We start from the raw sequence: 26319 nt of genomic DNA, 5'->3' as shown, positions 1-26319 counted from the left end.
CAAAGAGCAAGCAGGGGAGTGTTTGAGAGCCAAGCGGCCCCACGGCCCCGGCTGCCCCATCACCGCAGGTTGTGACCCAGGAGCAATGTGTGCAGCAGCCCAAATCCATGCTGGAGTGTGCGGGGAGAGGAGAGGCTGGAGCTGGAGCCACCAGAGGGAGCAGAAACTCCTTCGGTGTGGGAGCGAGCCGGGGAGAGGAGCTCCCACCCGGGCTGGGGCACCGGGGATGCTCTGGTTTCCCGTGGGGATTTTTCCGGGCCTGCAGGTTAAACATGAGCAGATGCTCTTGTTCGATCAGGGCTTTCTGCCTCCCTCCTGCAAGTGCTTCTGCTGCAAACTGCCCTCGCAGACCAGGCAGCCCTTCAGGGAGAGAAACGCCACGTGCAAAATGAGGAAAAAGCAACAAGTAAAACCCAAACCAAACAGTTTTTGAGCCCCTAAAGTCACAGCAGCAGAACAGGGACACATGTCCCAGCTGCCTAAAAGGAAAATCAATTGACATTCTCTCTACCAAACCATCCTCCATCCTCAGCCGGCCAGCCTCATGCTCCTGCCTTTAGCTGCAATTTATCAATTCTCATTTTAGGTTTACTAAAATCCCCTTTGGGGGCTGGGCAAAGCAAGCGAGCCAAGATGTACACAGATAAATCAGGACAAGGTCCTCACACCATGGCTCGGGGGTGATCTGCTGTTCTGTGCCATCCAGACATGATTCCAGGCAAATGGCAACGGACAAAGCCGGGAAGCCGGGACATGGCAGTTCCATGGGCACAGCCCTGGGACGGGCAGGGTCAAGACTGAGGCAGACACGTCTGGACACCCCGACTCGTGGTGTCACTTTGGGAGCTTACGCAGACACAGAGAGGGGAGCGATGATGAAAATTCCCCTGGGATTGCCTCGGTGGGGCTGAGGGGCCTGATGGAGAGGGTCCACGACGCTCCAGCCCTGGGTGCAGCAGTGATGCTGCTGTGGGACCCAGAGCTGGAGACAGGGCAGGGAAAGGGTATTGGGCAGAGATCAGGGTGCAGCATTGCAGTGGTCCCCCTCAAAGGGGCTAAAGGAGCAGGAGGGGAAGAAAAGGGAGACAAAGATGCTCGGGGAGGAAACCGTCAGCCAGAGGAAAATAAGGATGCAGAGAGGGGGATGGATCCAGCTCTCATTTGGAGGCACAGGACAGGCATCACTGAGCAGAGCTGGGGGTGGACCGGGCTGGATTGGGCTAGCACTGCTCTAAGGAGTGGGTGGCACAGAGCAGCAACCGGGGTTCAGCAAGAGCAGCACTGACCTGAGGCTCACGGGAGCTTTCATCAGGGGTGGGTTGGGGGGGACAGGAACCTGCCAGCGGTCCAGGATGAACACCGACCATACGGGCTGCTTTCGGGAGCAGGTTGCGGGGGGGATGGAGGAAGGATGAGTTAGGTGCTGCTCCACAGGGCCTTAGGGGTCAGCCCCCACCTGGGGGTGGCACAGGGGTGGGTGCGGGCACCCACGGCAGGGCAGAGAGGGGGTGCACACGCGTGGGAAAGGGGTGGGCAGCCTGGGTGAGTGCGGAGGGGGAGGAAGGCGGTCCTGGGGGGAGGCTGGAAGGGGGTGGAGTTGCTGTTTTTTCTTTGAACACGGTGAAGACTTTAGCTTGGAACTTGCATTTGTGGAGCTCCCAGCCGGCAGGAATCAGTACTCCCTCCTGCGGGAGAGCCCCTGGGGGAACAGGCTGCACCGCTCCCCTGCCCTGTGCTTTGGGGTGGCAGCTTCGGGGCAGTGGCGAGGGCAGGAGGCATGGGGCGATCCTCAGCTGCCTTCCTCTCCCCTGTGCCCTCTTTGCCTTTTTTCTCATTCTCTTTTTGCTTGTTTGGGGGCTTGTGCTAACGCTGCCTGTGCCAGGAGGGATCCGGGAGCAAGCCATCCCTCAGCTGCACGAATTGGCTTCCCACCTGCTCGCAGCCTTGAAGAAGTTTCCCCTCCATCTGAGGCGCTGTGAGAAGAAAGGCAGGAGGTGGCTCGGAGCCCACTGGCCCGTGGTGCTGAGCCCTGACACGTGAGGGGTGGGCAGGGGGACAGCAAGCTTTCCTCTTGCCTTCCCCGGAGATTTGGGATCACGCATAGACCATGAATGGATCCTTTTTCAACCAGACTCTCCTAGAGCAGGGAGCTTACCCCAACAGGACCCAGGGCTTGGGGATGCTCATGGCCTGCTGCAATGGGACCGGCTCAGTGCTGGCGACTGACGGCGGCTCCTCGGTCCTGGCGCCTGATGAGAGGAGCCTTTACATCACGCGGGTGGTGCAGATCGCTGTCCTCTGTGTCCTCTCCTTGACTGTGATGTTCGGCATCTTCTTCTTGGGCTGCAACTTGCTCATCAAGTCAGAGAGCATGATTAACTTTCTGGTGAAGGACCGAAGACCTTCCAAGGATGTGGGAGCTGCAATCATGGGACTTTACTGAAGCCACCGGGCTTTTGTAGGCAAGTGAACTGTCTGGACCTGGTGCTGAGATGCACATTCCCATGTGTTTGGGGCAGCTGGGGGGAGTGGAAAGGGGGGAGAGGGGTCTTTTAATATGTCTCTGTCCATGGGAAAGCAAACCTGCGCTTCCCAGTCAACAAACTCTGTCATGGTGAATGGGGATATCTCCCCAGAGTTGTATGAAGCACAATAAATGACCAGCATCGTGTTGCATGCAGAAATGGCTTAAGTTTTGCATGAAACTTGCAGAAACAGTGATAATGTGCAGATCTGGACTCTTTTCTGCTGTTACCTTGGATACCGCTACCTGGTATTTAGGGCTAAAAAAAAAAAAAGAAAAAAAAAGGCAAATAACTGACTACAAAAAGAAAAAAAACCACTAAAAGGAAAGCAAAATGCATGGCACGGACCACATCTTTGACCATGGGGCAGGGGAAGGGAAGTGCCGTGTGGGTTGTACAACAAAGTCTCCGTGCTACAAAATGTGTCAGTCTGTTTGTATTTCGGACCTCAAGCATGCATCTTCTGCTAGACTTTTGTAATGAGGAAAGCATGTTCTTCCTTTTTTTCTGAGCTATCCTGTTAAATAAAGCAGTACTTTCTTCTTCTTTCACACTATGCTGAAGGAAGAAAAGAACCCAGATAAATACAAAACCCCACTCCAACCCCAGAACAAAAGCATGCTTGTTTTTGTACACAACAGCCTTTTTTTCAAGTGCTATCCTGTTACAGTCCTTGACGTTTTTGTAGTTTTTTGAAAACTGGTGAACATTCAGGAAAAAAAGAACCTGTTTCAAAAGAATTTTGTGTTGTCTTCATTTTCTTTCTCTGTGTGTGCTGAGTTCAGGTATTTCAATCCTAGTTCCAGATATAATCATCTCACCTTCCAGCTGAACTCTAATTAGAGCTATCTCTTTAAAACAGAAACTACCATACATTTCTCACAGGCAAGTATCAGTTAACACTAGCAAATACATTTGTCAAGAACTACATATTTCAGGCTTGTGTTAAATACCTGCACAGTACTGAAGCAGAGATTCATAAAGATGCACTGAGTGCCTCTTGCAAAGCTAGATTTCACCCTCCGAGTTAAAATCTCCAGCTCCTCTGGTCCTGATGAGCTGTCGAAAATAAATTATGTGAGAGGAGGAGGACTCCTGACCTTTGTTCTGTGATGGAATTACGGCTCTGTCTGTGGGTGTGAGATGGAAATAATTTGAGTTTTGTTGCACCAACAATATTCCTGCTGGGTCCACTTATGTAGTGGGAAAGCATTCCTGGATACTGGAAAAGCTGATGATCTGATCTACTTGGATGTAAATCCAGAAGAACAGCTCTCTGCCTTTCCCAGAATGAGGAATAAGATTGGAGTACGTTTTGTAATTAATCAATATTTGCTGAGCACCTTTTTCAATGTTCCCACAGAGTACTGGTGGACTAAACCTGATGCAGATCAGGACTAGTGCAGCGCTGTCTCTGGTTGCTCCCACTAACTTGTTGTCTGTTAACGCCTTAAGAGCACAAAGACAACGTGGCAGCAGGACCACAATTTGGGATTCGAAGCTCTGGTATGTCCCGTTGGTGCCAGTGAAACGGCTGAACAGGCAGGGCTCTGATTTTTATGAGCAGCTTGTAGGTCTGCATACCTGAGCAGCCTTCTCAGCATGGAGGGTTTGCTGCCCTGCCAGCAAATGTAAAAGTGGCTTCACACAGCAGCGTGGAAGGGGATTTTGGTCCCTGCTGCTAAAGGGGGTGTTATGGCCATTGATCTCTTTGCATATGAGTGCAGACTGTTCCCACTGTGGGAACACAGCCTGGTCACACCATCAGAGTGAGATGCAAATAACCCCAATGCATATGATGACCGAGCTCTGCTAACACTTAGGAGTGTACTTGCATGTACAACCTAAATGTGTAACTGCATCTTCAGGTCACTGTGCTATCAGAGGACAGCCCAGATGTACTCACTAAACTCCCATCCAGCTTCTGCTTTAAGTTGGCATTTGGTCCCTCTTGCCAATCTATCCATCAGCCGTGGCCCCAGCACAAGGGAGAATTCAGAGATGACAGAAGAACCTTCCAGTGTTAGCAATGCAAGCAAGGCACAGGAAAAATTGCAAATCCAAAGAAAGTATCAAAATCACCTTAACTCTGACCTGCAGCAATGACCTGAGTGAAAAGGTTGGTCAAATTATCTCAGCTGTCCCTACCTGCCTTGCTCTGCCAGGGGCTGTGAGAGCTGGTGTGTGTGTTGAGGTGTCCTGTTGCCCAGTCGGGAAACATGGCTCTGTAATCCCACATAGCCATCAACTTGTCAAGTGTCCTTAGAGGTCACATCCAGGAATGGAGCATGGGGATCTTCATCCCTTTTGTGCTGTGGAGTCTTCCAGAGGAAAGGAGAAAAGTCAACCACAGTAGGGTCATGTATACATGAGGTGGAGGAGCAATGTAATCCCCCAGAAAGCAGAGCTGGACACCTGCTGAATCAGATGGAGCTTGCTCAGGAGTCAGTTAGGACAATTAGACTTTCCACATGGCCCCTTGGGGCAAAAGCACAACTTTACCTTGGCTTATTCATCCTCTAGTCGTGCTGTGTCTCTTTCCTGACCACGAGGGCTATGTCTACATTACCAGGTCGTGTGGACCAACAGAAGAGGGTCTGCAGAGTGAAGCAGTTGGTGGCCACCATCCACATTTGCCATACTACATGCCATGTGTCTCCATGGGGTTACTGGGCTTCTGCCTTGCTTGCGGTGGGTTTAAGACACTTGCACACAAGTCCCCATCCCATTAGATTCCCAATAAAAAGCTGATTACCCCACTGAGAGGAGGAATTATTTGGGGAAAAGAAGATCTCTGGAGGACTGATGCCAGCACTGAGATGGCAAGGGGAGACCAGAAGGAAGGCAACGGAGGGCTGGCATGGTGAGGGAACCCCTTGGGTTAGAGATTTGGGGTCTAAAGACCCTCTTGAGGTGAAGTCATGGTTGCTGTTTTAACTGCCCTGATTCCTTCCCCATCCTGTTTGCACAGAGCAGATGCCAGTGCAGGTCATGCTTGGTGGAAGGGAGGGTGCTGAGGGCGTCATGATGCTCCCCAGATCTCAGGGGAAGAGCTGCCACCTCAGACCCTGAAACCCAGCTGCCCTGCCCCAGAGACATGAGTCCTGCAGCCAGAGGATGAGGTGGTTACTCTAGGCCTTGCGTAAGGAAAGCAGACCATAATGGCTCTTTCTGCTGCCTTTCCCCACAAATAGCTGTGTTTTTTCATCTCACACCTACTCATTTAAGTTAAGCTCGCAAGTGGGTACTGGCTCCCAAGAAAATTTAAGCAGTTTTTTTTTTGAACGAGGCTGGTTTAATGTTAATTTGATTTATTTTTTTAATTGTTGCTTGTAGCACATTAGTTTCCAGAAAGTCAGTGGGGTGCCAGGAGCCATACACGTATGACTGAGAGACACTGCTGGCTATAAAGTATAGCAGAGAGACAGGGAGAGAGGGGACATGCTTAGGTGGATCATCACATCAGTGGCAGAGTGAGGACTAGCCATTGAGTCTCATTTAAAATCATCTCCGAGCAGTGGAATACAAGATACCAATGCAAGCCAGTGGGACTGCCCACATTGGTCTGAACCACTGGTCCCCCTAGTCTGCATCCCTTCTCTGAAAACAATCATAATTTTAGGCAGTACGTGGTCAGTCAAGTTATCCTACTAATGGGGAACTGCTTCTTGACCCCCACCAAGAGCAACCTGCACTGGACCTTCACAATCCTCCTTCAGGAACAGCTCCCTGTCTCTGGGCTGGTCCCCACTTGTTGCGATTCTGTTCCAGCTGGAATTTCTTATTTCTAGACAGGCAGCAGGGAAACAGCAGGGAAAGGCAAGTGTGAGAGCATTTCCCCCTGCTGAGCAGCCTGTCTGCAAAGAGAAATCCTTTACCTCTGTAATCACTGATTTTACAGTTGGAGAAATAAAGAGGTGGCTTGACCCACCTGAGAAAACCCATCAAGCCGGGTCATACAGTCCTGCCTGCAGTGGGGAAAAACCCAAACCAAGTCCCAAACGACACCCACCTCCTTCTTCCTGCCCTGGCAGTCTTGGCTGAGGGCAATGAAAGAGTTAAACAAGATGAGACAGACAAACAGATTAGGGGGGAGGGAGGATCCCAACCTGAGCCTGGCACCAGATGTACTGGAGCGCGTGCACCAAACATACACAGTATTTAATAATTCCTGAGAATTGCCATGGTAATGAAGCACAGAGTCAGGTTGTTATGGTAACAGCTTTTTTTTTTAGGCAGGGAGGCATTACCCAGGTTGTAACCTCAATCCAGACTGAACACATTTCTGAGAGCACAAAAAATAAAAAAGAAGTAAAATAAAATCAAATTAGGTAAGTAGCAGTTTCCTGTCTCTCGTCTGGCAGTTCTCGGCTTGTTCTGTAGGTAGGTGAAGGGAACCAGGTTGTTCCAGACACACATTGCCCTGGAAAGCCTGGGGAATGGCTGGAGTGGATCTCTGCAGGTTTGAAACCGAGTGCTGATGGGGGTGAGGGGCTGGACCCCTCTCATGGGTGGGTCTGGGATGCTCGCCACCACCTGGTTTCCCTGCCAGACCTCTGGCCTGGCTTCAGGCATGTCCCCAGCTGGCTAACACGAAGGACACGTGCGTCTCTCCAAGTGCATATGCTCAAGAGAGCAGTCATGGACAAGCCCTCATCCCAGCCGAGCCCACAGAAGGATGCTGTGATCCCAGTTCGCAGCCTGCTTACAGTTACCTGCATCCCAAGCAATGAAGGTCCCAAAGCTGGTCTCCAAGATGAGGCAGGTGGTTTGGGGGCTGGAAAGGAGGTAACAGACCACTTTTCCTAAAGCCACACGACAGACCTAAGAAGAAAACACAGGTCTTCTGAGCTCTGGCAAGGTCTCCAGGCTGCTGTGCTCCCCAAAGGGGGATCATCAAGCAAGAATGGAAGTCTCCTGTGTCTCCCTCCTGCCCTCCCATCAGTGGGCAAAAAGCCACTTCCATCTCCCCTCCCAAGCCACCCCGCAAGCAAGAGTGTCAGGTTTGTCCAGCTGATCCTCATATTGAATTTTAATTTAGTGCTGGTTAAATCAGAAGCTTTGTGAGCCTATTCTCTATTAAGGAAGCCGAGGCAGTGCATATAGGGGTTCACTTAGCAGGGAGATGGCTTGAAATAGGCAGTGCAATTACTCAGGAACATCGCTCCATAAATCCCCACTGCAGCTCAGTGTGGTTCTCTTGTATTGGCTGTGTGAGAGCCATTAGCCTCCAGATAAAGCCTCTGTAGTCCAGCTCTGCCAGAGACGGACAAGTTGATGCCATGAGTCAGGTACTCAAAGGAGAACTGAAGCCAAACGATGACAAAATTCAAGAGTCAGCATTGCCTCACAGCTTCAGAGACTTTGCCTACCAGTTTCTCTGTTTGAAAGGGAAACGTTTCCCGGTTTCTGTGTCTTCCCAGCTGCTTTGCTGCTGTGGCTGCTGATGGCATTTTGGCCTGGAATTCCTCAGATCCCCTGTTCTGCCCTGGCCCCATGCTTGAGCCTGCCTGGAGTTGCTAGCCTGGCACAGTGCTTGCTCCCTCCTGAGGTATGCAGAGCACCTGGCACCCACCACAAAACCTGGGGCACAGAAAGCTCACTTCTAAATAAATGTGGGTTGTCCCTCTTGCTCTTTGCCAAATCAGAGCTGTTATGGGATTGTGTGAGCATTTAGAGTCCTCGGTATAAAACACAGATCTTACAGCTCCATCTGTACTAGGAAAATGAACAGCACCAGGAATGTTCCTGGGCACTGGAACTTGACTGATGATACTGTTAACTTGTGAGAATGGTTCTTGGTAGGGTTCAGACCTGTGCCAACAACCTGACCTGAACAGTCCCTAGGCAGTGGCAAAATGACAGAGTTAAAAGACTACGGTACATTCAAGGACATTGCTTTGGACTGTGCTGTCTGTGCAGAGTGAGTATCTCACTAGATCTGATGGATTTACATGCAAGCATAGATGTCTTTAAAGCAGTTGTTTGGCTTTCTGAATCCAACTTGGTTTTCTCAAGTATGAATGAGGGACTGGAAACCCCTGGTTTTAGTCCTGGAGAATATGTCTTTGGAAAAACAGTGAACACAGGGAAGCACAAAACATCCTCAACAGCCTTGACAACTGCCTGTTGCACGGTATTGGATACATCTTTGGGTTCACACTAGTTCCCCCATTAAGATGACTTAGCCAAGCAATTCCCCAGCAGTCTGGTCAAGTTTGTGCTCCTGTGATTTTAGAGACAGGCAATTTCTTGGACTTGTTTGTTTCATGAGTACATGGTTATGGAATATTCAGTTAAGAGAAAATCAGAATGCTGCCAACAATCAGTATGGTTTGGCACATCCCCGAAGATATCCCTGTCAACATGCTGGAAAGTGGTGGGGGCACTGGCAACGCTCAAAGACATGAACATGTATCCAAAGTGACTGTCTCTGATCTGAAAAACGCTGCTCATCTACATGTATTTTAGTTTGTAAGTATAACAGAAGTCTAGCTTCAGAGATGCCTTTGCCTCTCATCCTTCCCATAAGCTCATTAGTGTGGATGATGTTTTCACATCATTAATTTAAGGCAGGTTAATCAACAACAAAGCAAAAATGTCTTTTTAATGACGAAGATTTTAGCACAGTAGTGCAAGAAGCTGAGAGATGGGTCTGCGTGGCAATCCTGGCTGCAGGTCACAGATGACTTCAAGGTGAAGGCAGCAGTTTTGGCACTTTGTCAGCCTGTGGTATTCAGCTGGTCAGGATCATGAGTCCTGGCCGTGGCAAAGTGCTCTTTGTTAGGGTGCAGTCAGGCAGCAGCTATTAAATCAAACATGTTTGCTCTTTTTGAGTTAATGAGACCTGTCTGAACATTGCTTCTCAGATGAATGGGTTTCTCCTGCCCCAGTGACCACCTTTGAAGATACCACCTCTGCAGGTGGATTTAATCTCCTAGCAAGGAGCTGTGAGATTAGAGGACACAGCATCAGAATCCCTTGTCAGATATGCCTTTTCTTTCCATGTGGGCTGACTGGCTCTTTATGATTTATGCAGCACCAGCTGTGCCTTACTGATACCTGCCTTTGGTGAACACCACCACTTTTGGGTTTGCTCTGAGTGACTCTACGGGGAAAGGAGACAAGATCCATCCTTCCTGTGATGCTCCAGTTCTTCTGAAAGCATCCAGTGATGGACTGTGAGGACATGAGTTATCACCTCATTCTCACTGTGGATGTGACACTGGAAGTGGAGATGATCAAGGCAATAATCAACAAAAGGCAGGAGAAACGTCTACCCTGTGGCAGCAAGCAACTAGAGTGACCTTTCTGGAAAAGGGGCTGGAACTGCAGAGCTACACAACTCTGATTCTTCATTAAAGAGACAGTTTTGTTACCTTAGCGTGTCTGTTGGTGTTGTTCAAGGCTGGTACACAAGCATGAGAGTGAGCATGGATGCAGGTGCTTGTGCAGAACACTGCACTTTCCAGGAAAACAAGGTGTGCATGAAAGCAAGCTCAGGGCACTGTTCCCTTTCCATGACAGCTGCCTGGCTGTTGCTGGATGCTGGCACTCTGCCCAGGCACGGCTCAAGCTTTCATGCATGTGGGGTTAAATCCAGAGTCATCCTTTCTGGCAGGACCCACAAGTGTTCACATCTTACAGGTTTCTGTGCAGCTGTGCATACTCCCCTCTTGCCTCACTGAGTCCCAAAATGGAGGTTTAATAGGACAAGACAGCTGAAGAAACAGGCAAAATGTAATTAGGCTTTAATTAGCTAAGTTCGTTCTCTCAGATAATTGAAAATCAGACTAATTGGTTGCAACGAATTCCCAGTACAGACAGCCATCCTGCTTGGTGTGTGCTATGCCAGCTGCCACACCACTGCAAAAGGACCAGCCTGGAAATTGAACACTACTACCCGCTGACCTGCAATACTCTGCAAGGCCCAGTTCTTCATCTCCAGGGAGATGTTAAAACCCCTAAACTCCCCAGACTGCAGTGAGGGTGGTTTAGTGACCCATGTACACAGCAAGGCTCATTGTTCTCCATCCCACACTTCACAAACCAGGGAGCCAGCAGGCCACTAAACCTCACGCATCCCTGCAGGAGCGTGCCAACGATCCTAGTGTGACAGGACTTGCCCTGGGCCATTTGCAGCATGCCAGAGGGTTACAGCTGGAAAGGACAACAGGTTTAATCTGCACTTACCTCCATCATGATTACAGCATGCAAGCCGTTGGCTGGCCTCAAAGACTGGCTGTGTACGGTCAGTGCTGAATCAACTGTGCTGGTTGCCCCTTCTCCTGTCTCTGCTGCTCAGTCTGTCTCAGGTGGTGGGTTTCCAGAAGCTCTGTTTCATGATCAGGTCTACCCTGGGCTGACAGAAACCTCTAGGGTACAAGTTGGAGTTGGCAGTGACACTTCTAGATCTGCCTTGGCCATGCTTTCTCATAGAAACCCAGAGATTTAATAGCCGCTGGTTGTACTGGAGCTCCCTTCTACTAGGACAAAACTGAATGTCTCCACCACGAATGTGACAAGGCAAAGTGAAACAATCATTCTGGCTGAGGAGCTTCAGGAAATAGGTTGCTTTGCCCAGGTACACACAATTTTTCTAGCAAGTCCCTCGTGAGACTCCACATCCCTGTTTCACGGAGCAAAGACTTTGTATTTGGTACAGGTGGCAGTTTCCCAGTGGCCAGGGATGGTTCAGAGAGGTTGCACAGGTAGGAAAAAACATGATGTTGTTCTTTTCATCACAGCGCTTGAAGGATCATGCCTAGAAAAATGCTGGACTTATTCTGCATCCTTGGCTCAGGTTCCCCTTCTCTCTCCCTGCTAGGCAGCGTGCTGTGTGCCAGGTGGCTACATTTCATTACGGAGTTTATAAAGTGCCTGGGGAAACAAGGCATGGGGGGATGAAAAATTACGCACACATTTCACTCAGCGCTAACTGTTTGTCATCTCATTGTACAGAAATGTAATAAACACTGGGGTGAGCAGGGGGTGCAAGAAGGGAGGTACTAATCACATTTGCACCATTCCTGTAGTTTGTGGCTTTTTTTCACACTTCCATCTGCCTGGGCTGTATCACTAGGGATATTTCTTTTGCTTTGGAGTTAAAACCATTTCCAGCTTTACATGCTTCCCAAATAAATGGGAACAAAAAGGAAAAAAGGCAGCTCTGTGGTGGCAGGGAGTTCTGGATGTTGCTACAATTTCAAGTCAAGACCTGACATCTTATTTTTCCCTTGGGCTGAAAAGCAATTCCAAAGTACTCCTCTGCACTGACCACATTTCACAGTGGTACGAATGGCTCTGCCAACTCCTATCCTCTTGTGTTTGAGGTGCTGATTTCAAAGCACTTTGCACAAAGCACTGCTGGATGAGCCACAACAAACCCAGCTCCTTGGCTCTAGGTGAAGCAGCAAAGGCTGATGGGAGAGAGCAGTTGGTAAGAGCCTTGGCTGTTTAGGAATTTGCCACATGCATAGTTACTTTAAATGGCTCAGGCCTGCTGCCTGCAGGTGTCTTATTTCAGAGCTTTAGGATGACTAAGAGCTCTATTATTCTCTGCAATGTATATACCAGGTTAGCCTTTAACAGGCAGGAGGGAACAACACCTGGCAACAAAACACAAAGAAACACAGCTGGCCATTTGGATGCACTGGGCCAAAGTCCCTTTTTATAGCTCCCTCCTCATGCATAGGGGGTTGTGGGATGAAGAAATCAAAGAACAGCAATGCCAAAGCTCAGCATCAGCACTCCCCTCTTTGTTATGGTAGAAATGCCCAGCTGAGCCTCACAGTTATGGCTGTTTCTGGAGGAGGGGATTGTTTAGGACTGTGCTTTCATGTGCTAAAGTTTGTGGCAGCTACAGCTTAGAGCATCCCCAGCTCCTTGCATCCTTGCTGTCTCTTCGTGCCTCCCCACTTCACACATAGGGGAGTCATGCTGTGAACCAGATCAGGGAACCTGAAAAAAACCCATAGTAAACTAACACTAAACATAGGTTTCTATGTTGGTCAGTTCATTCTCTGGTTCACCCTGCAGACCCCAGGCAACACTGCTGGCACAACTAACAGGAACTGTGTACTGCTACAGGAAACAGGAGGGAAAGGCTGTCACATTTTGAAAGGTATTTCTCAAGCTCCCCAAAAAAACAGCTTTAGAAGAGTTCTCCCTCAGCTTTGGATCCACTAAAACCCTAGGACCATTCTTGTACAGCTGCTCCCCAGCTCATTGTCCCCCATCCACAATTTGTGTAGCTGATGATCAATGCAGGTTTGCAGAACTGTGCATTTGTTCCTAGTGAACCCCATCACAGGTGTGATTTCAGTGTCATTTCTCTGTTTTACTGGGCTGCTTTCAAACTCTCGTCTTGCATTACTCACACCTCTCCTCCCAGTGTGCAAATGTATTACATATCCTGGTGTCCTTGTTCAAGCCACCAGAGTCCTTGTGCAGAAGCCCCTTGTTTTCTGGGAGCTTCTCCCTTGCTTTTTCTTTTCTGGCTGTGATGAGGCACTTCCGGAAAACGGAGGTAACACGCCACCAAGTCTGCCATCTGCAACAGTAATAAATGCCTTGCCCAAAGCAACTTACATGGGACCTGTTGCTCCCTTACTCAACGTCAAGTCTTCGCTGTAGATCAGTTCACTGCAGTGGAGCTGGGAAGTTTTACTCCCACTTTGAATTTGGATCACAATGCAGAGATGGTGGGAGTATGTGGCATTGGCTTCCTGCTGATGGGTAATTTTGGAGCTTGGGAAATAAACAGAAAGAGACAAAACATTAAAATCTCGTGATAAAACTTGGCTTGCTTTGCCTTAGTCCAGCTGCCACACGTCATTTCCATTTCTCAGGCTTTTCCTCCCTTCTTTTAGTCTCCATTTATTGCAATGTGACAATAAAATAACTTTTTATTACAAAATTGGCTCTTGTCACTTTGCCTATGTCAAAATGTCTAACCTCCTCTTCTTGCCCCTCCCCCATTTTTCTTCCAAATGTAGTCCCTTTGCCCAGCTGGGACAATCTCCCTGTGAATCCAGGCTACTCCAAGGAAATGATTCCACTTAAAAATATCCTAGAGCAACCAATTCTAAGCCATTCTTGTCATGGTTTGCTTTGTGTGGGTCTCCTGCAAGTTATTTCCTCCTGAAATCCCAAGCTCAATGTAAAAGAATTACCTGTCTTTTTAATCAAGGAATAATTTCAGCTGGGTAATGAATTGCCTGAGAAATGAATACGGAAGGAGCTGAAGCCCTCCAACAGAACAACCTCCAGTTTTGCGCTATTAATGCTCCTTATGAAATGTGTCAAAACTCTGCCAGCCTTTGCTGTGTCTGCTCTGGGGTCTCTGCCTCGTGACTAGGAAAATGAGAAGACAGTGGGGGAAGTGTGCCCAGAACAGGGCTTGAGGAAAACATCTCGTGAAGGCCAGAGCGCTCTGGCATGGCTGCTATATTCAAGCTGAACACAGGGAGCCCATTGTGCTGTGCTGGGGTTGAAACTGGCCCTGAGCACCTCACTGCTTTGTCTGCAGGCTGCCACAAACCCACCGAGCTGCTGAGAACAGGCTCTGAGTATGCACAGTCCCTTGTGTGAAGCCCTGCATAGCTAAATCAGGTCCTGCACTGACTGCACGCTTACACCAGCTGAAATCGCAAATTCACGATTGCACACCAGTGCAGACAGCCACCAGAGAAAGGAGTTCCCTCCTCCCATCCCCTCTCCTGTGCCCACCAGTGAGGCAGATCAGGGAGCTGATCTGGCTGAATATTGGGGTTTTTTTGTCCTGAGTTCTCTGGATCAGCTCCCTTGCCTGACACACAGCAAGGATCCATTTGCTGCCAGTGCCATCACAGGGGAGACAAGTGGGAATGTGGGATCCTTCATCTGGCAGTGGCCTGCATCTCCCTGACCACAGCCACAAGATCATGGCCAAATCTTCAGACAAATCAGCTCTCCATTGTGAAGGTCAGTGAGGCAGAGGGAGGAGCCCTGCAGCTGGAGACACTTAACAGGGAGCAGCAAAGATGCTGGTGGACACTCCTGCAGTGACTGAACCCCACTGGTGGCTCGGGGTACACAGGGTGCTGTGTCCTATCCCAGCAATGAAGCCAGCGGTCCTGACGCTGAACACTGCCTGCCTGCTCGCTACGTGCGATCTACCATCCCGCTCCTGCTGGATGCTGATGAACCAAAATAACTCCCTGTTTTTCCCAGCCAGCGCTGAGCTAGGATGTGTTTGGGAAGGCGACTGCGACACTGTGACAGATGGCCAAGAAAGCAAATGCTGTTTTTTATGTCACCTCCGTGTTTCCTCCTCTGCTGTCTCCTGCGCTGGAGGCGGTGTTTGGAGATGGTGTGTGCTGCCAGCACACGGCTGGCGCCAGAGCTGAGGAGACAGCAGAAGGTTGGAGCAAGGTGCTGGCTATCTCGCACATATTTTCCCCCCGGCTCTCTCATGCTTTGTGACCTACATCAAGGCCTTCTCCTACAGGAATTTGTGCCAAAGATGGGGCTTAGAAGTGGACTGGTGCTTGAAGTGGAGTGTTTGCTTTTGCAGAGCCACTGAACGGCCCCCCACAACCTGCCTGAAATGACTGCTGGCCCAGTCTGTTTTCTTTTGCCCTGAAGAGCCAGATAGGGCAGGAAAACTAGGCCAGGGTCTTCTTCTGCCAGCTAGTGTCCAATACTGGCTCTTCTTACAGACCCAGCACTAACTGCGCATAGAGGACCCCAGGCAAGCCAAAGCTTCGATAAAAGCCAGTTTCTGAAACTCCATGATGTGCCACTGCCTTGCCTCTGCACATGTCAGTTGGTATCTTTGGGCAAGGGACCACTCACCTCCCCTCCTGGGGCACAAACATCATGGCAGTGTTCAAGGAGGGCTGGGCTAGTGAGAGATTGAGCCCTAGATCCCTGACATACAGTGGAAATTCAGCAGGGAGAGAAGCACACAAGCAAGAGAAGGGGAGCACCGAGAAGCTGGTGACTGTAAACTGCTGTCACTTGGGTTATACCTTGGAGGAAGCAGGAATGGCCCTGTGCAGGGACACAGGCATGAACTACACCAGCCCGTGCAGGTGGCTGCTGCTCCACGCTGCGGGCTCTGTTTCCATGGCAGGAGAGAGCCGCTTCTGCTGTACTGCTTGGCTGCCAGGACGCCAGCTCCTTTCGCAGCCTGCCTGGTGCGGAAGGAGTGACTGACATCTCTGTTTGGCACAGCGTCTAACTGCCTCCTGCTTCTGCCTTGTTGCACTTGGCAATTCTCCCCCTTCTCCCTCTGTTTTTCCACTAGGAGATCTCACACTCCCCTGCCTTGGCAGCGGGTAGACAGACGAGAAGGGGTGGACAGATATATGGACTCAGAACAGCTCAGCAATGGCTCTCCTGTCTCTCCCTGCCTGCAATGGAAATCTCCCCTGAATTCAAGGATCCCTGAATTCAAAGATCTGGCATTGAGCAGTGGGGATCACTGGTGTTTAAGGCAGCCAGAGCCTCTTTTCCTAAGATAGGGAAACTGAATTCAGAGAGGCTGGTGAAAAATCAATGTCACACTAGGTGACAGAGCTACGAACTGGACTCATTTCCACTGGGAGCTGGGAGCTCTCATGGGCCTGGGGAGACCCAAAGGGCTCTAAACAGCAGCTTCCAGCCTCATGGCCCAGAGAACCAGGAGACCGCAAGTGAAGGATGAGCAGCTGGCTGCAACTCTGCTTTGCGGTCATGTTGTGCTGGGCTCTCTGGCTCACTGCCACCTCAAAGCCCTGGGAGGGGTAACTCAAGCCCCATCTAAAGATGGTTCAGGAGAATAAAGCAAAAGAGAGAGTGGTGGGCAGATATGAAGGTGAGGGAGCAGGGCGCATACGATGACAGGAAAATTCTGTGGAGAAGCAGCACAAGGTAGGGAGAGGCAGAGAGGAGCTAGTCTGCACCCACACACCCAGGCCCAGCCCTTCCCCGCAGCAGGAGCATTGAAATGGAAATGACTTGCTATTTACAGTGCCAGCATCCTTCCTGCTCCCCTCACGGAGCCAGACTGGGGCCCTCCCTGCCTGCCTTGGGAGGGCAGGCAGGGAGGGCCCCAGTCTGGCTCCGTGAGGGGGAGCAGGAAGGATGCTGGCACACTGTGCCACAGATGTATGTGTGTGGGGGTGTGTGTGAGAGAGAGAAAACAGGAATGCTGTAAGGCTTAAGAATGCCGTGGGGAGCAGGCTCAGCTCCCTCATTCTCTCTGGACAGCACAAAACCTGTAACGGTGAAAAGGAGCAGCGTGCTCATGATTAAACACATTCTGCCCTCACCATCTCCCTGTGCCACTCCATAGTCATCCAGGGGCTTAGAAAAAAGGCAAGGTGGGAGACACAGGGGCTGGGCAGCGCCACGGTTTCCTCCAAGTGGCAGAACAGGCCACGGGGTATTTCAGACCTCCCTAGAAGTCCCTGGTCATTATTCTGCAGCATTATTCTGCTAAGCAGGGAGACACATGCGTGGGAACGCGTAAAAGCAATGCCAGCCCATGACTTGGCTTCGTTGACCCACAGAGGTAGCACTGGCAGCAGAAGAGAATCTTGATCCCGTGCTGCTCACTGCTGTGGCTGCACTTGCCTGGCCCCAGGGGAATTAGTGTTGCAAGAGCCAGGCACCACTCCAGTTCCTCAGGGCCAGCATCTGCTGACAGGTGCCAGTGAGCAAGAGCTGAGGCTGAGCTGTGCCTGGAGCCAGCACCCTCTCTCTGAGCTGCCAAGCAGCACTTGTGGTTGTGGAGACCTCCCACCGCTCAGTGGGCCCCTCGGCCCATGCTCTCCTGGAGTGTGGAGCAATGTCAAGGTCAGGCTTGTCACAAGGATGTGCCCCCAGTGCTCAGCAGAGAGAAGATGATGGGTCCTTTGAGAGCACAGCTATGAGGGCACAGAGCTTCAGCACAGCACCCAGGTTTTCATCTCTCTCCACTCTGCCACACACCAAGGGCAACTGTCCCAGACCTGGAAAAAGGTCTGTAAAGACACAGAGAAAGTCTGCGAGGGCTGGCCTGTGACTCTGGTGGCCTGTGCGGTGGTGGGATTAAGCCCACCCTGCAGAGCTCTGAGCTGCAGAGGTCCTTTATATTTCCCATTCTTTGCCTTCATCAGGTCTACTCTGAGTAGCACTTCCACAGCACAGTTCTTTGATGTGGCACTCTGCAGACTAGATGATGTTAACTGTCCCCTGGGATGGGGCTGTGGCTGGCAGCAAAGCAACTGTGAAGTCAATTAAGCAGAAAGCTGCTCCTCCAACTACTCCAGGTCCCTCCCTCTCTGCTCTTTCCTACTACAAACAGGGGTGGAGGCAGAAGAAGGAAGGAAGCCAAGAACTCTTAACACTGGCATTACCTCCCTGGGCAAAGCACGAGAGCAGCCTCATACAAGTCCTTTTGGAAAAAACAATAAAAGCGGTGACGCTACAGACCTGGGAAGTAAGAGGTTTTTCAGTCACGTATTTGGTTCCTTACATGGCACAAGCCCAATCATCTCCCCAGTCTTATTCTTCTCTTCCTATGCACTCCCAAGCATTCACACCAAACCAAATGGCTCATACCAGTGCTAGCCCAGTTTCCAGCCTGGAGACCTGTGGGCTGTTCTCTAGTTGGGCTGTCTCAGGCCAGACGGCCAGAGGTCAGAGGCTGGCTGGTAGGCAGTAGGTGTGCTTAGCACGATAGCTGGTGGGGCTGACCAGATGGAGCACGTCTGGGCTCAGGTGATGGCAGGGCAACAATCTTTCACACAGCTGCCTCCTGTTTCAGCAGGGCTGGCTGGGAGGGTTCCCAGTGGGTGTCCTCCTGGCTGCCCGAGGAGAGCAAGAGCTGCTCAGTCCTCCCCTTCCCTCCTGCATGGTACCCACATTCATTCAGATGCAACAGGCCAGCAGGAGTGAGGTTCAAATAGGATCAGTCAGGCACTTGCCTATTTTCCAGCTCTCCCTGGCCTTTCTGAAAGAGCTGCCGCCTACACAGCTCCCACGTTGCAGCACAGCTTGCTCCTCAGAGCTGACCACACAAAGAGTGCAAGCCTCCACAGGAAGGGAACTGCCAATCACTTGGCCAAGGTCAGCATCTCAGGGCCTGATCCTGCAGCACCTTGAATGAAACAGAGCCAGTTTGTTACACCAGAGTAAAGACAGTGTAAAAAGAGTCATGTTTTGAAGCAATGCAATTGTTCATCATTGCAAGGTTCTTTCATGTTTTCCTGGGGCAGCTGGAGCCTAGTCCTGGTTAAACAGTATGACGGTCCAGAGCAGAAAGAGCTCAGGATCATTTTTACCTGGCTCTGGGCTGCTTGATAACTAAGTTGTTTCAGTCAGGCAGTGTGCCTTAGTTTCCCCATCGCTAACGTCAGTGATGCTCAGCTTCCGTAGAAGCACTGCAGCATGCGGTTTGCTGTGCTATAGACCTGGGTCTGATGCTGGCTGTTACTCCATTCCCCTCGTCCGTCTCTGGGCCTTAACAGACTTCTTTCCTGTTTATACCATTACAAGGAAACAAAAAGTCAGGATCTTTAGTGGCTGCAATACACACTGCCTGCTCCCAAGGCAAAGAAGGGGCTGCCTGTTTCCCTGTGAAGGGCTCCTGAGAAGTTAGACTTGTACCAGAGGTCTGTCAAACTGCATTTGGGATGAAGCTACGGTGAATGAGCCACCACCTGCCAGCCAGCAGCTCCATTAATGTAGGACTCCTTGCAACAGAGTGCAGGCAGGAAGGGCATAAGATGGTCCCTATATATTGGGACTTCCCACAGGAAAACAAGAGCATACGGTGGATATTGATCTGCACACACAGAAGATCTGATGCTTCTGGGCTACCACAGGTCTTGTCAGGCACAAGCAGCCACTGTCCTGTGTGTGAATCATCCTAGAAGGCTCTGCACAGCACAGCTGTAATCCCTGTTTAAGATTACTGCTGCCTTCTCCTTCCTGTAGTATGGATTGGGCCCACAGTCCATAGAAGATGCTCTGGCTTTGCTGGCAGAGGAATGTTATTGTTTCAGCCTTTCCCTCCCATAGCAGTACAAGAAGGGATGGGGGACTGATGTGGTGTCTGTGTTGCAGCTTCTAACAGAATTAAAAGGAATCAAAGATCAGAAGTGTGGAACAGCTCCTCTATGGGATGGCCTAACCCAGAAATCTTCGGCCCCGAGGAGAGTTCAGTGACAGGTTTGCAAGATCTTCAGACAGTGACTGGGGAGCAAATACCACTCATTCCTTACTCTTCAAGAACTAGAAAGGCAGAACTCAAAAGAAATGAAAAATCAGCAGGTGCAAAAGAAATACATGACAGTGCTTTTGCACACTGCAAGATTCACTTTTTTTTTCAGGAGCCAAAGCCACCAACAGGCTTGGCATGGGGTGAGATGCACTTGTGGAAATCTCACCAGGACTTTAAGCCATAAAACAATCCCTAATCTGCTCTTGGTGAAGGAACATGTATGAGCAGAGCCAGACTGTCTATCTCTGCCCTGTTACTCATGTGCTTCAAGAGACAGCACTGCCTGCAGGCAGCTACCAAGCCACATGCCCTTTGGTCTGACCCAGCATGCCTGTTCTCACCCCCTGCATGCTGCTCGGCCCCATGGCTGGGAAGAAGAGACAAATTCCGTGCCTGCCTGCCTTGGCTGACGCAGGGCAGGCTCAGTGTTATTTCAGGACAAGATTTCCATGAATAACTCCCCTCATCTGCCAAACCCAAATTAAAATTTGCTGCCAACAGTCATGAGCCCTCCCCCCCATTCCTCCCTCTCTTCTTTTCTTTTTGGGTTTTTTTTTTGGACAATTTCCTGCATTAAGATAAACCAGTGATAAATCCAGATTGTGCATTAAACACTGGCCCACGCGGTCTGGGAAACAAAGAGCATGAAGGAACACTGCGATTCAAACTGTTGCTAGCCGATACGCATTTGGGCATGTCAGCTTTTAAAGGATTTTCTCAGAACAATTCTTTCAGATTTCCTAATGAGTCTGTAACACGAGATTCTGTGAAAAAGCACTATAGCCTGCAATCATGGGAGCCCCAGACCCAGAGAAGTCCTGGAAGGCCCAGTATTGATGCCCTTCCGTGTGAAGGCAAGAAGCCTGGTTAAGGACTGGGAAAAGCTATGGTGCGAGGCCCACAGCTCTGCATGATGCTGTGTGATTCCTGCAGTCCGCTCACCAATTTTTGGTCAGCTTTAGGAGGCTCCCAGCCTACTGTCCGGGGTAAAAGGTACTTGCTTTCTCTAGCCATATCTGGCACTTTCTTCAGAGTGCTGGGGTGCCCAGGCAGAAAATTCCTTGCGAAAAAGGTCTAGTGTTTTATCTGACTGGGATTTCTCTCTTTTCCTGTTCTCTGGAAATCTACAGGAGTCCTGGGTGCAGTGACACAAAATCTCTTTCTTCTGCCAATGAAGGTGTTCTGCAGCCTTGGAAAAGTGAGGGTGGCTTCCACTGAAGAATGAGGGTGGGCTCTCATCCAGCAGCCATCTCCACATGCTCACAAAAGCTAACAGTTCCCCTTCTTCCTCATGGAAGCAGCCACAGAGCAGATCAGTGTAGTGTGAAACTTTGCAGCAGCAAGGTTCAGTGTAGCTCAGGCAAACCCTTCACTCACTGAAGCACTGGTGGTAGCTTTGTGCATAAATGCGAGTGTCTGCAAACTAAAGGAGCGATTGAGAGGGCACCAGTGAGGCACACAAGTGGGGGAAGAAACCCGCTGGAAGAGAACAAAGGCATTTGTGTGTGTCATGCCCACCCCAACCCCTGGCAGCTCAGCCTGGAGGGCTGAATGTCCACAACATTCATTTCCCTTCACCTCCACCTGGTCTATTCTAGGAAAGCCTGCCTAGAAATCATTCACCCAAAGCGTCACACTTCACAGCTCCCTTCCCACGCAGAGTTCACCCAGCAGCTTGCCTCCTTGCTCTGAATAAACACTGCTTCCCTGCCTGCCTCCCCACTGCCAGGCTACACTGCCCCAAAGGCAGGCAGGGGTACCTGCCTCCCCCCGCACCCAAGGGAGTATGTGGCAGGCCTAATCCATACCACACTGGTCTTGGGCAGCTGTGTCCTGCTTCCCACCAAGGGCAGGAAGAATGGGTAGGGATAAAAGCTACACCAGAGCCTTCACTCTGATTTTTGTTCCCAGCCAGGGCAAGCAGCGGCAGATGCTCCCAGGTGGTTAACACCAAAAGGTTCAGTGCTCAGGGCCAACCTGGTGATGTGGCCCCAGTTAGATCCCAACCTACCTCTCTGAATCTCTCTGGCGTTAAGCCATGGGCAAATGCCTGTTTTGAGGACAGCAGCAGGTTTGCGGCTCTCTGGAGAAGAGTCCCAACCCCTCTCTGGCTCCTTGATGCAAAGAGGGCTGGCAGTGCCCAAAAGCCCTTGGTTGATGTAGATTTTGACCCAGTCCTTCCTACAGTAGAAACAACTGATTTTCATGAAAGCTGCCCATCAGCAGTACATCACAGCACAAGGGCAAGAGACTCGGTGAACCACCACTCTCCTCAGACATCTCCAAGGCAACCACAGCCATAAGCTAAGAGCAAGTTCAGAATCTCACCTGCTTTCGGGACTCAGGCCAGCGCTCATTAATGAAGGAAACATACTGATCCAGAACACAGAACACCGTCCTACTCTGAAAGGACACATTCAAGTAAGCAAAGACATGGTAACAGTGCTTCGACTATGAAATATGCAGAACAAGTTTTTCAGGAAATAGATCAAGGACTGCTTCTGTGGGGACTGATAACGTGAGATGTGAAAACCCAGAGAAAAGCAAAGAGAGAACTGGCCACTTGGGGAACGCACACATGGAGAGCCCAGCAAGCCCAGATGCAGAAGATAACAGACTGTGATATTACTACCACTAGAACAGACTTAGATGGTGAGATTGTGAATACTTCTATCCCGTTTCAGTCTCTTGCAGGAGTAGATGGCAATACATGGAAACTCCAACAAGCCCCATGTTCAAGCCTCACAAATGGAATCATCCAACATGCTGCCTCTACCCAGGACTTAATTTATGAAAAATTAAAAGACAACCAAATTCACCATTTCACCTGCTTGTAGCAATGAGCTAAATGTCAGACTGATGGCAGGGCTGACAATGGCTTGTATCCCTATAAATCTGTTATTTTTATGTCATTTAATCCCTCTCATTTTAACCCTCTGTGCCCCAAGTATTGTCTTTCACAGTGGCCACAGGCAGATACTTGTATCACCAAGAATGACACTTCCCTCATCTCTTCTCCCAATTATTTTCAGACTTCCTGAGCTGGCTGTAGTTTCATTGAGTAACTCTCTCTGGATTTTCCTTCCATGAATTTGCCTTGTTTCTTTTTGACTTCATATAAACTTCTACCACCCTAACAAGACAAAGACTTCCACAGGCCAACTCATACGTAAAATATCCCCAAACGTAAATCCTCCTGTTGCCCCTCAGCTTTGGCTCCAAAGGACACTCTTCCACTGTTGCAATTTAAAAAAAAAAAAAAACAAAACAAAACAACACACCATACTCTTATAGATGGTCTGGCCCAGAGTTTTTGGCAGGTGCTCCCCAAGGCAGCCGTAATCACTCATTTAAATCTCATTTATTTTTATTTTAGAAAGCTCCCTAACAGCACAAAAGATTTTTTTCATGCATCTCACTGGAATTGTGTGTATATTGCCATGGCAACCATGCCAGAGATTTTTGTGGTCCCAGACCCATTTTATTGGTTATTAGATATCTGTGCAATAAAAATATATATATAGCTTTGTTCTTCCATCTGTTCCATCTGCTTATTTCCAAGTGAAATACAACCATTTGGCTCAGCCACAGCTTTCTCTCCTTCCTCATGGGATTGGCTGAAGGAAACAGAGATGCATCTGCTGGTGGTCATGGAAGTGGTGAAGGGAAGGAGGAATGAAAGACTGCTGTGGACATGAACCTGACCATGACACACATGGAAAAGCCTATCAGCTGTGACGACAACACCTGCAGGGTTAAGCAAATTCTTCCTCACAGTCCAAGTCCCTGGCCACTATAGCTGGCCTGCCCATTTACCAATTATCTCCCAGATGTGAAGGGGAAGAGAAGCTCAAGAGGACTCTGGCCAACACAAACCTCATTTGCCCCTGGTGGAACTGCTGTGGCCCAGCTGCAGCTCAACCCCAGCTGGTTGGTTTCCTGTCACTGGGGAAGTTGAGTCAAACGTTATGCCAGCGGTCAGTGAACAGGAAACTCATCACAGCTCAGCTGCATCCATTAAGAGTCCTTTCTACCTTCCCAAAAGAGAAGGAGACAAGTATCACCTCATCCCAGTACGCACTGTTCCATGGAATGAGAAAACACCCATAATGAGACCTCTGTGCCAGGCTGACCATGTTCCTCCCTACAGTCATCTGCCTCAGATCGGAACCCACGCTGACAGCTATTTGACATGCCCCCATATGAGGGACTAATTCCTTCTGGCAATGTTTGCCTTGCCTGTACACCCCCACAACCTCTGCTGGGAGAGAGGATGCGTTTCCAGCCTCCCAGCTCCTCTACATTATTTAAGCTGTCGGTTGTTAATTATAGCACTGCATTTCAACTTGATGCTTCCCAGGGGACCAAACTACACTAACAGACTAAAAGCAGTTCCCAATTGAATACTTTGGGAGCCTCTGCTAGAACTGAGCCTATGTCTCCATCAACCAGGGTGAGAGATTCCCTACTGCCCTGACTGCTCCCAGGAGACTGGAACTGCACCTTCCACTCTAAGACCCGTATCTGCACTTTCTTACCCTACAGAATGAACATTCCCACTCACCAGATGGGAGCCATGGCTTTCTTGCAAGGGATGTCAAATTGGCCTTCAGCTTTCTCAATGTAAACATCTCCTCGCCTGCCTCCCTGTCAGGTCTGAATCTCTCAGTGCAGATGGAAGGGGCAGGGAGGATGCACAGACTTGTCTAGTTGGGGATGCCTCAGAGTTCAAAGCACAGAGTAACCCTCACCACAGCCTCTCCCACTGCTCCACCCTGCTTCCACCTGACCTGCAGAGAAAGACCAGGGTGACTTGGTCCCATCAGTCGAGCTCCCCATTTCTAACAGGCTAGAAAAACCCTGCTGCCCTTCTGTTGGAGCAAATCCAGTCTCTCAATCCCACAACCATGACCACCAAGCCTTGGGGACCCACACACCCCTCTCAATGAGGAACGCATTACCAAGCAGTTGCTAAGCAAGCAGTCAGGTCAAGTGAGAATAAGCAAATGAGAAACTGATGTGATGTTGATGCTTTCTAGCTTGTAGCAATATCCTCCAGCCAGGTTGCCCCTTCACCTTGTGTGACCACGGAAACATCTGCTTCAAATACAGAAACAAGTGCAGCGATCAAACCATCAACTTGCTCAGGGCAAGAACATGGAAAAAACCAAAAAGGTGGGGGTAGACAGTAGCATGGGGAAAGGCTTGAGGATCCTAGCTGGCCAGCTCCTGACACAAGAGCATCCATTTCCCTTGACTGGGTTAAGGGAGATGTTGCTTTGTGGGATTTGTTTCCAGAATCAGATCTAATGGCTCAAATGTGCCAGAAGAAGCTTAAAAGCTGGTTGAAGAGTGCTTCAGAAAGCACCTGCTGCTTGCACCACCTTCCAGTTGTAGTCATGTGAGTCCATATCCTGCTAGCTGAGCACCACAAAAAGCAGCATAGCCCAGCAACTAAAGCCAAGGGAAGTCCAGCTATGCACCCTCTGCCGCTCTTGACTGGTTGGAAGTGTTTTTCTCAACACCTACTGAGCAATCACCATAAGAGAGTTCACAGCATGCTTAGCAGGATACAACTCTTCCTAAACACAAGAAAAAGCAGAAAAGAGGCAATAAATGAAAAAGAAGAAAAACAGAAAAGTGAAAATTGTACTGCATTGAGCCATAACTACAGTTGAGAACAGCCTTTAGACCAGGAGATTCAGGGCTTCTGTTCAGCTCCTATGTGCTTTGCCAAATTTGCATAAACAACCCACAGTAATTATAATTTCATCTTGAATAGGTATCATTTTAATTGTAACTGCTTTTCCTGCTCAGCGCTAATTGGAGAAATCACAAAAGAAGAGCAAAGCGGGAAGGCTGTTGTTACTTCAGCCTTTCCTTCCTCCAGCCAGCTCACATGCCCCATCAGATCCCCGTTCTGGTTGACCCCCCTGAAGCTTCCTGCAATGCAAAACAAACCACACAATGCCGAAATAATTACAACCCCTAAGTGGCCGTGCAGAGAAACCAAGCACCTTCCTGCTCTGGATGACTACAGCTCTCAGCAAAGCTGCCTCAGAACATGCTCCCAACCATGGACCCACTTTGGCACTTGCTGGTGGGGTCTGCAACTTGAGCTCCAGGCGGGTTCCCCTTAAAATCGGCCGCTCAAACAAACCGCTGTGGTTCTCAGAAGGCTTAAGCCCGCAGCAACCCCTCAGACAAACTTGCCTCAGCGAAACCCCTTCTCCCGCCCGCAGCCCTCCCTCATGGCGGCAGCACCCACACGCATAACGGTCGCAGGAGGAGCCTTATATACCCTCGGTGAGGCGCGGCCGAAGGGGATTGGCCAGAAGCCCCGGCAGCGGCGCTGGATTGGTCAGCACGCAGTCCCGCCCCCACGCTTTCCTGAGGGGAGGCCTCGAGGGTGCGGCGGGGCTGAGGGGGGTCGCTCGGCTTCTCTTGCTCCTGCTGGGAGCCTGTGGGTCTGGGATAAAAACGCTTGAATGGGGGTTATAAGGGGGAGAGGGGGTGCCTGAGGCATTCAGGAGGTGAAGTGTCTTCTGCAAAATGGGCTTC

The 26319-nt window shown here is 50.0% G+C and overlaps 1 protein-coding gene and 1 long non-coding RNA gene across 4 annotated transcripts; one reads left to right on the top strand and one right to left on the bottom strand.

Moving 5' to 3' along the window:
• Window positions 1-1332: 1332 nt before the first annotated feature.
• On the top strand, window positions 1333-3265 carry LOC128140803 (reprimo-like protein). Its single transcript, XM_052785084.1, has one exon. It carries the CDS (start codon window positions 2108-2110, stop codon window positions 2441-2443), a length of 336 nt encoding a protein of 111 aa, XP_052641044.1. The 5' UTR covers window positions 1333-2107; the 3' UTR covers window positions 2444-3265.
• Window positions 3266-6781: 3516 nt separating this feature from the next.
• Window positions 6782-24848, bottom strand: LOC128140804 (uncharacterized). 3 transcript variants are annotated; one of them, XR_008234827.1, is made up of 6 exons: window positions 24323-24848; window positions 13116-13274; window positions 10719-11405; window positions 9905-10246; window positions 7706-9750; window positions 6782-7349 (listed from the first exon to the last, which is right to left on the bottom strand). It is a non-coding gene; the product is annotated as an uncharacterized LOC128140804 (long non-coding RNA). The 3 variants fall into 3 exon arrangements; XR_008234828.1 differs by lacking the exon at window positions 7706-9750; XR_008234826.1 differs by lacking the exon at window positions 6782-7349 and having other exon boundaries at window positions 7368-9750.
• Window positions 24849-26319: the final 1471 nt, after the last annotated feature.

This window comes from Harpia harpyja, chromosome 4, assembly GCF_026419915.1.
Source record: "Harpia harpyja isolate bHarHar1 chromosome 4, bHarHar1 primary haplotype, whole genome shotgun sequence".
Classification (NCBI taxonomy): domain Eukaryota; kingdom Metazoa; phylum Chordata; class Aves; order Accipitriformes; family Accipitridae; genus Harpia; species Harpia harpyja.
The sequence above is the reverse complement of the archived record's forward strand: the minus strand, read 5'-3'. Positions and strand labels throughout refer to the sequence as shown.

Bases quoted from the DNA above. Each gene is read 5' to 3' on its own strand.
- LOC128140803 (XM_052785084.1), top strand. From the start codon at position 2,108: ATGAATGGATCCTTTTTCAACCAGACTCTCCTAGAGCAGGGAGCTTAC.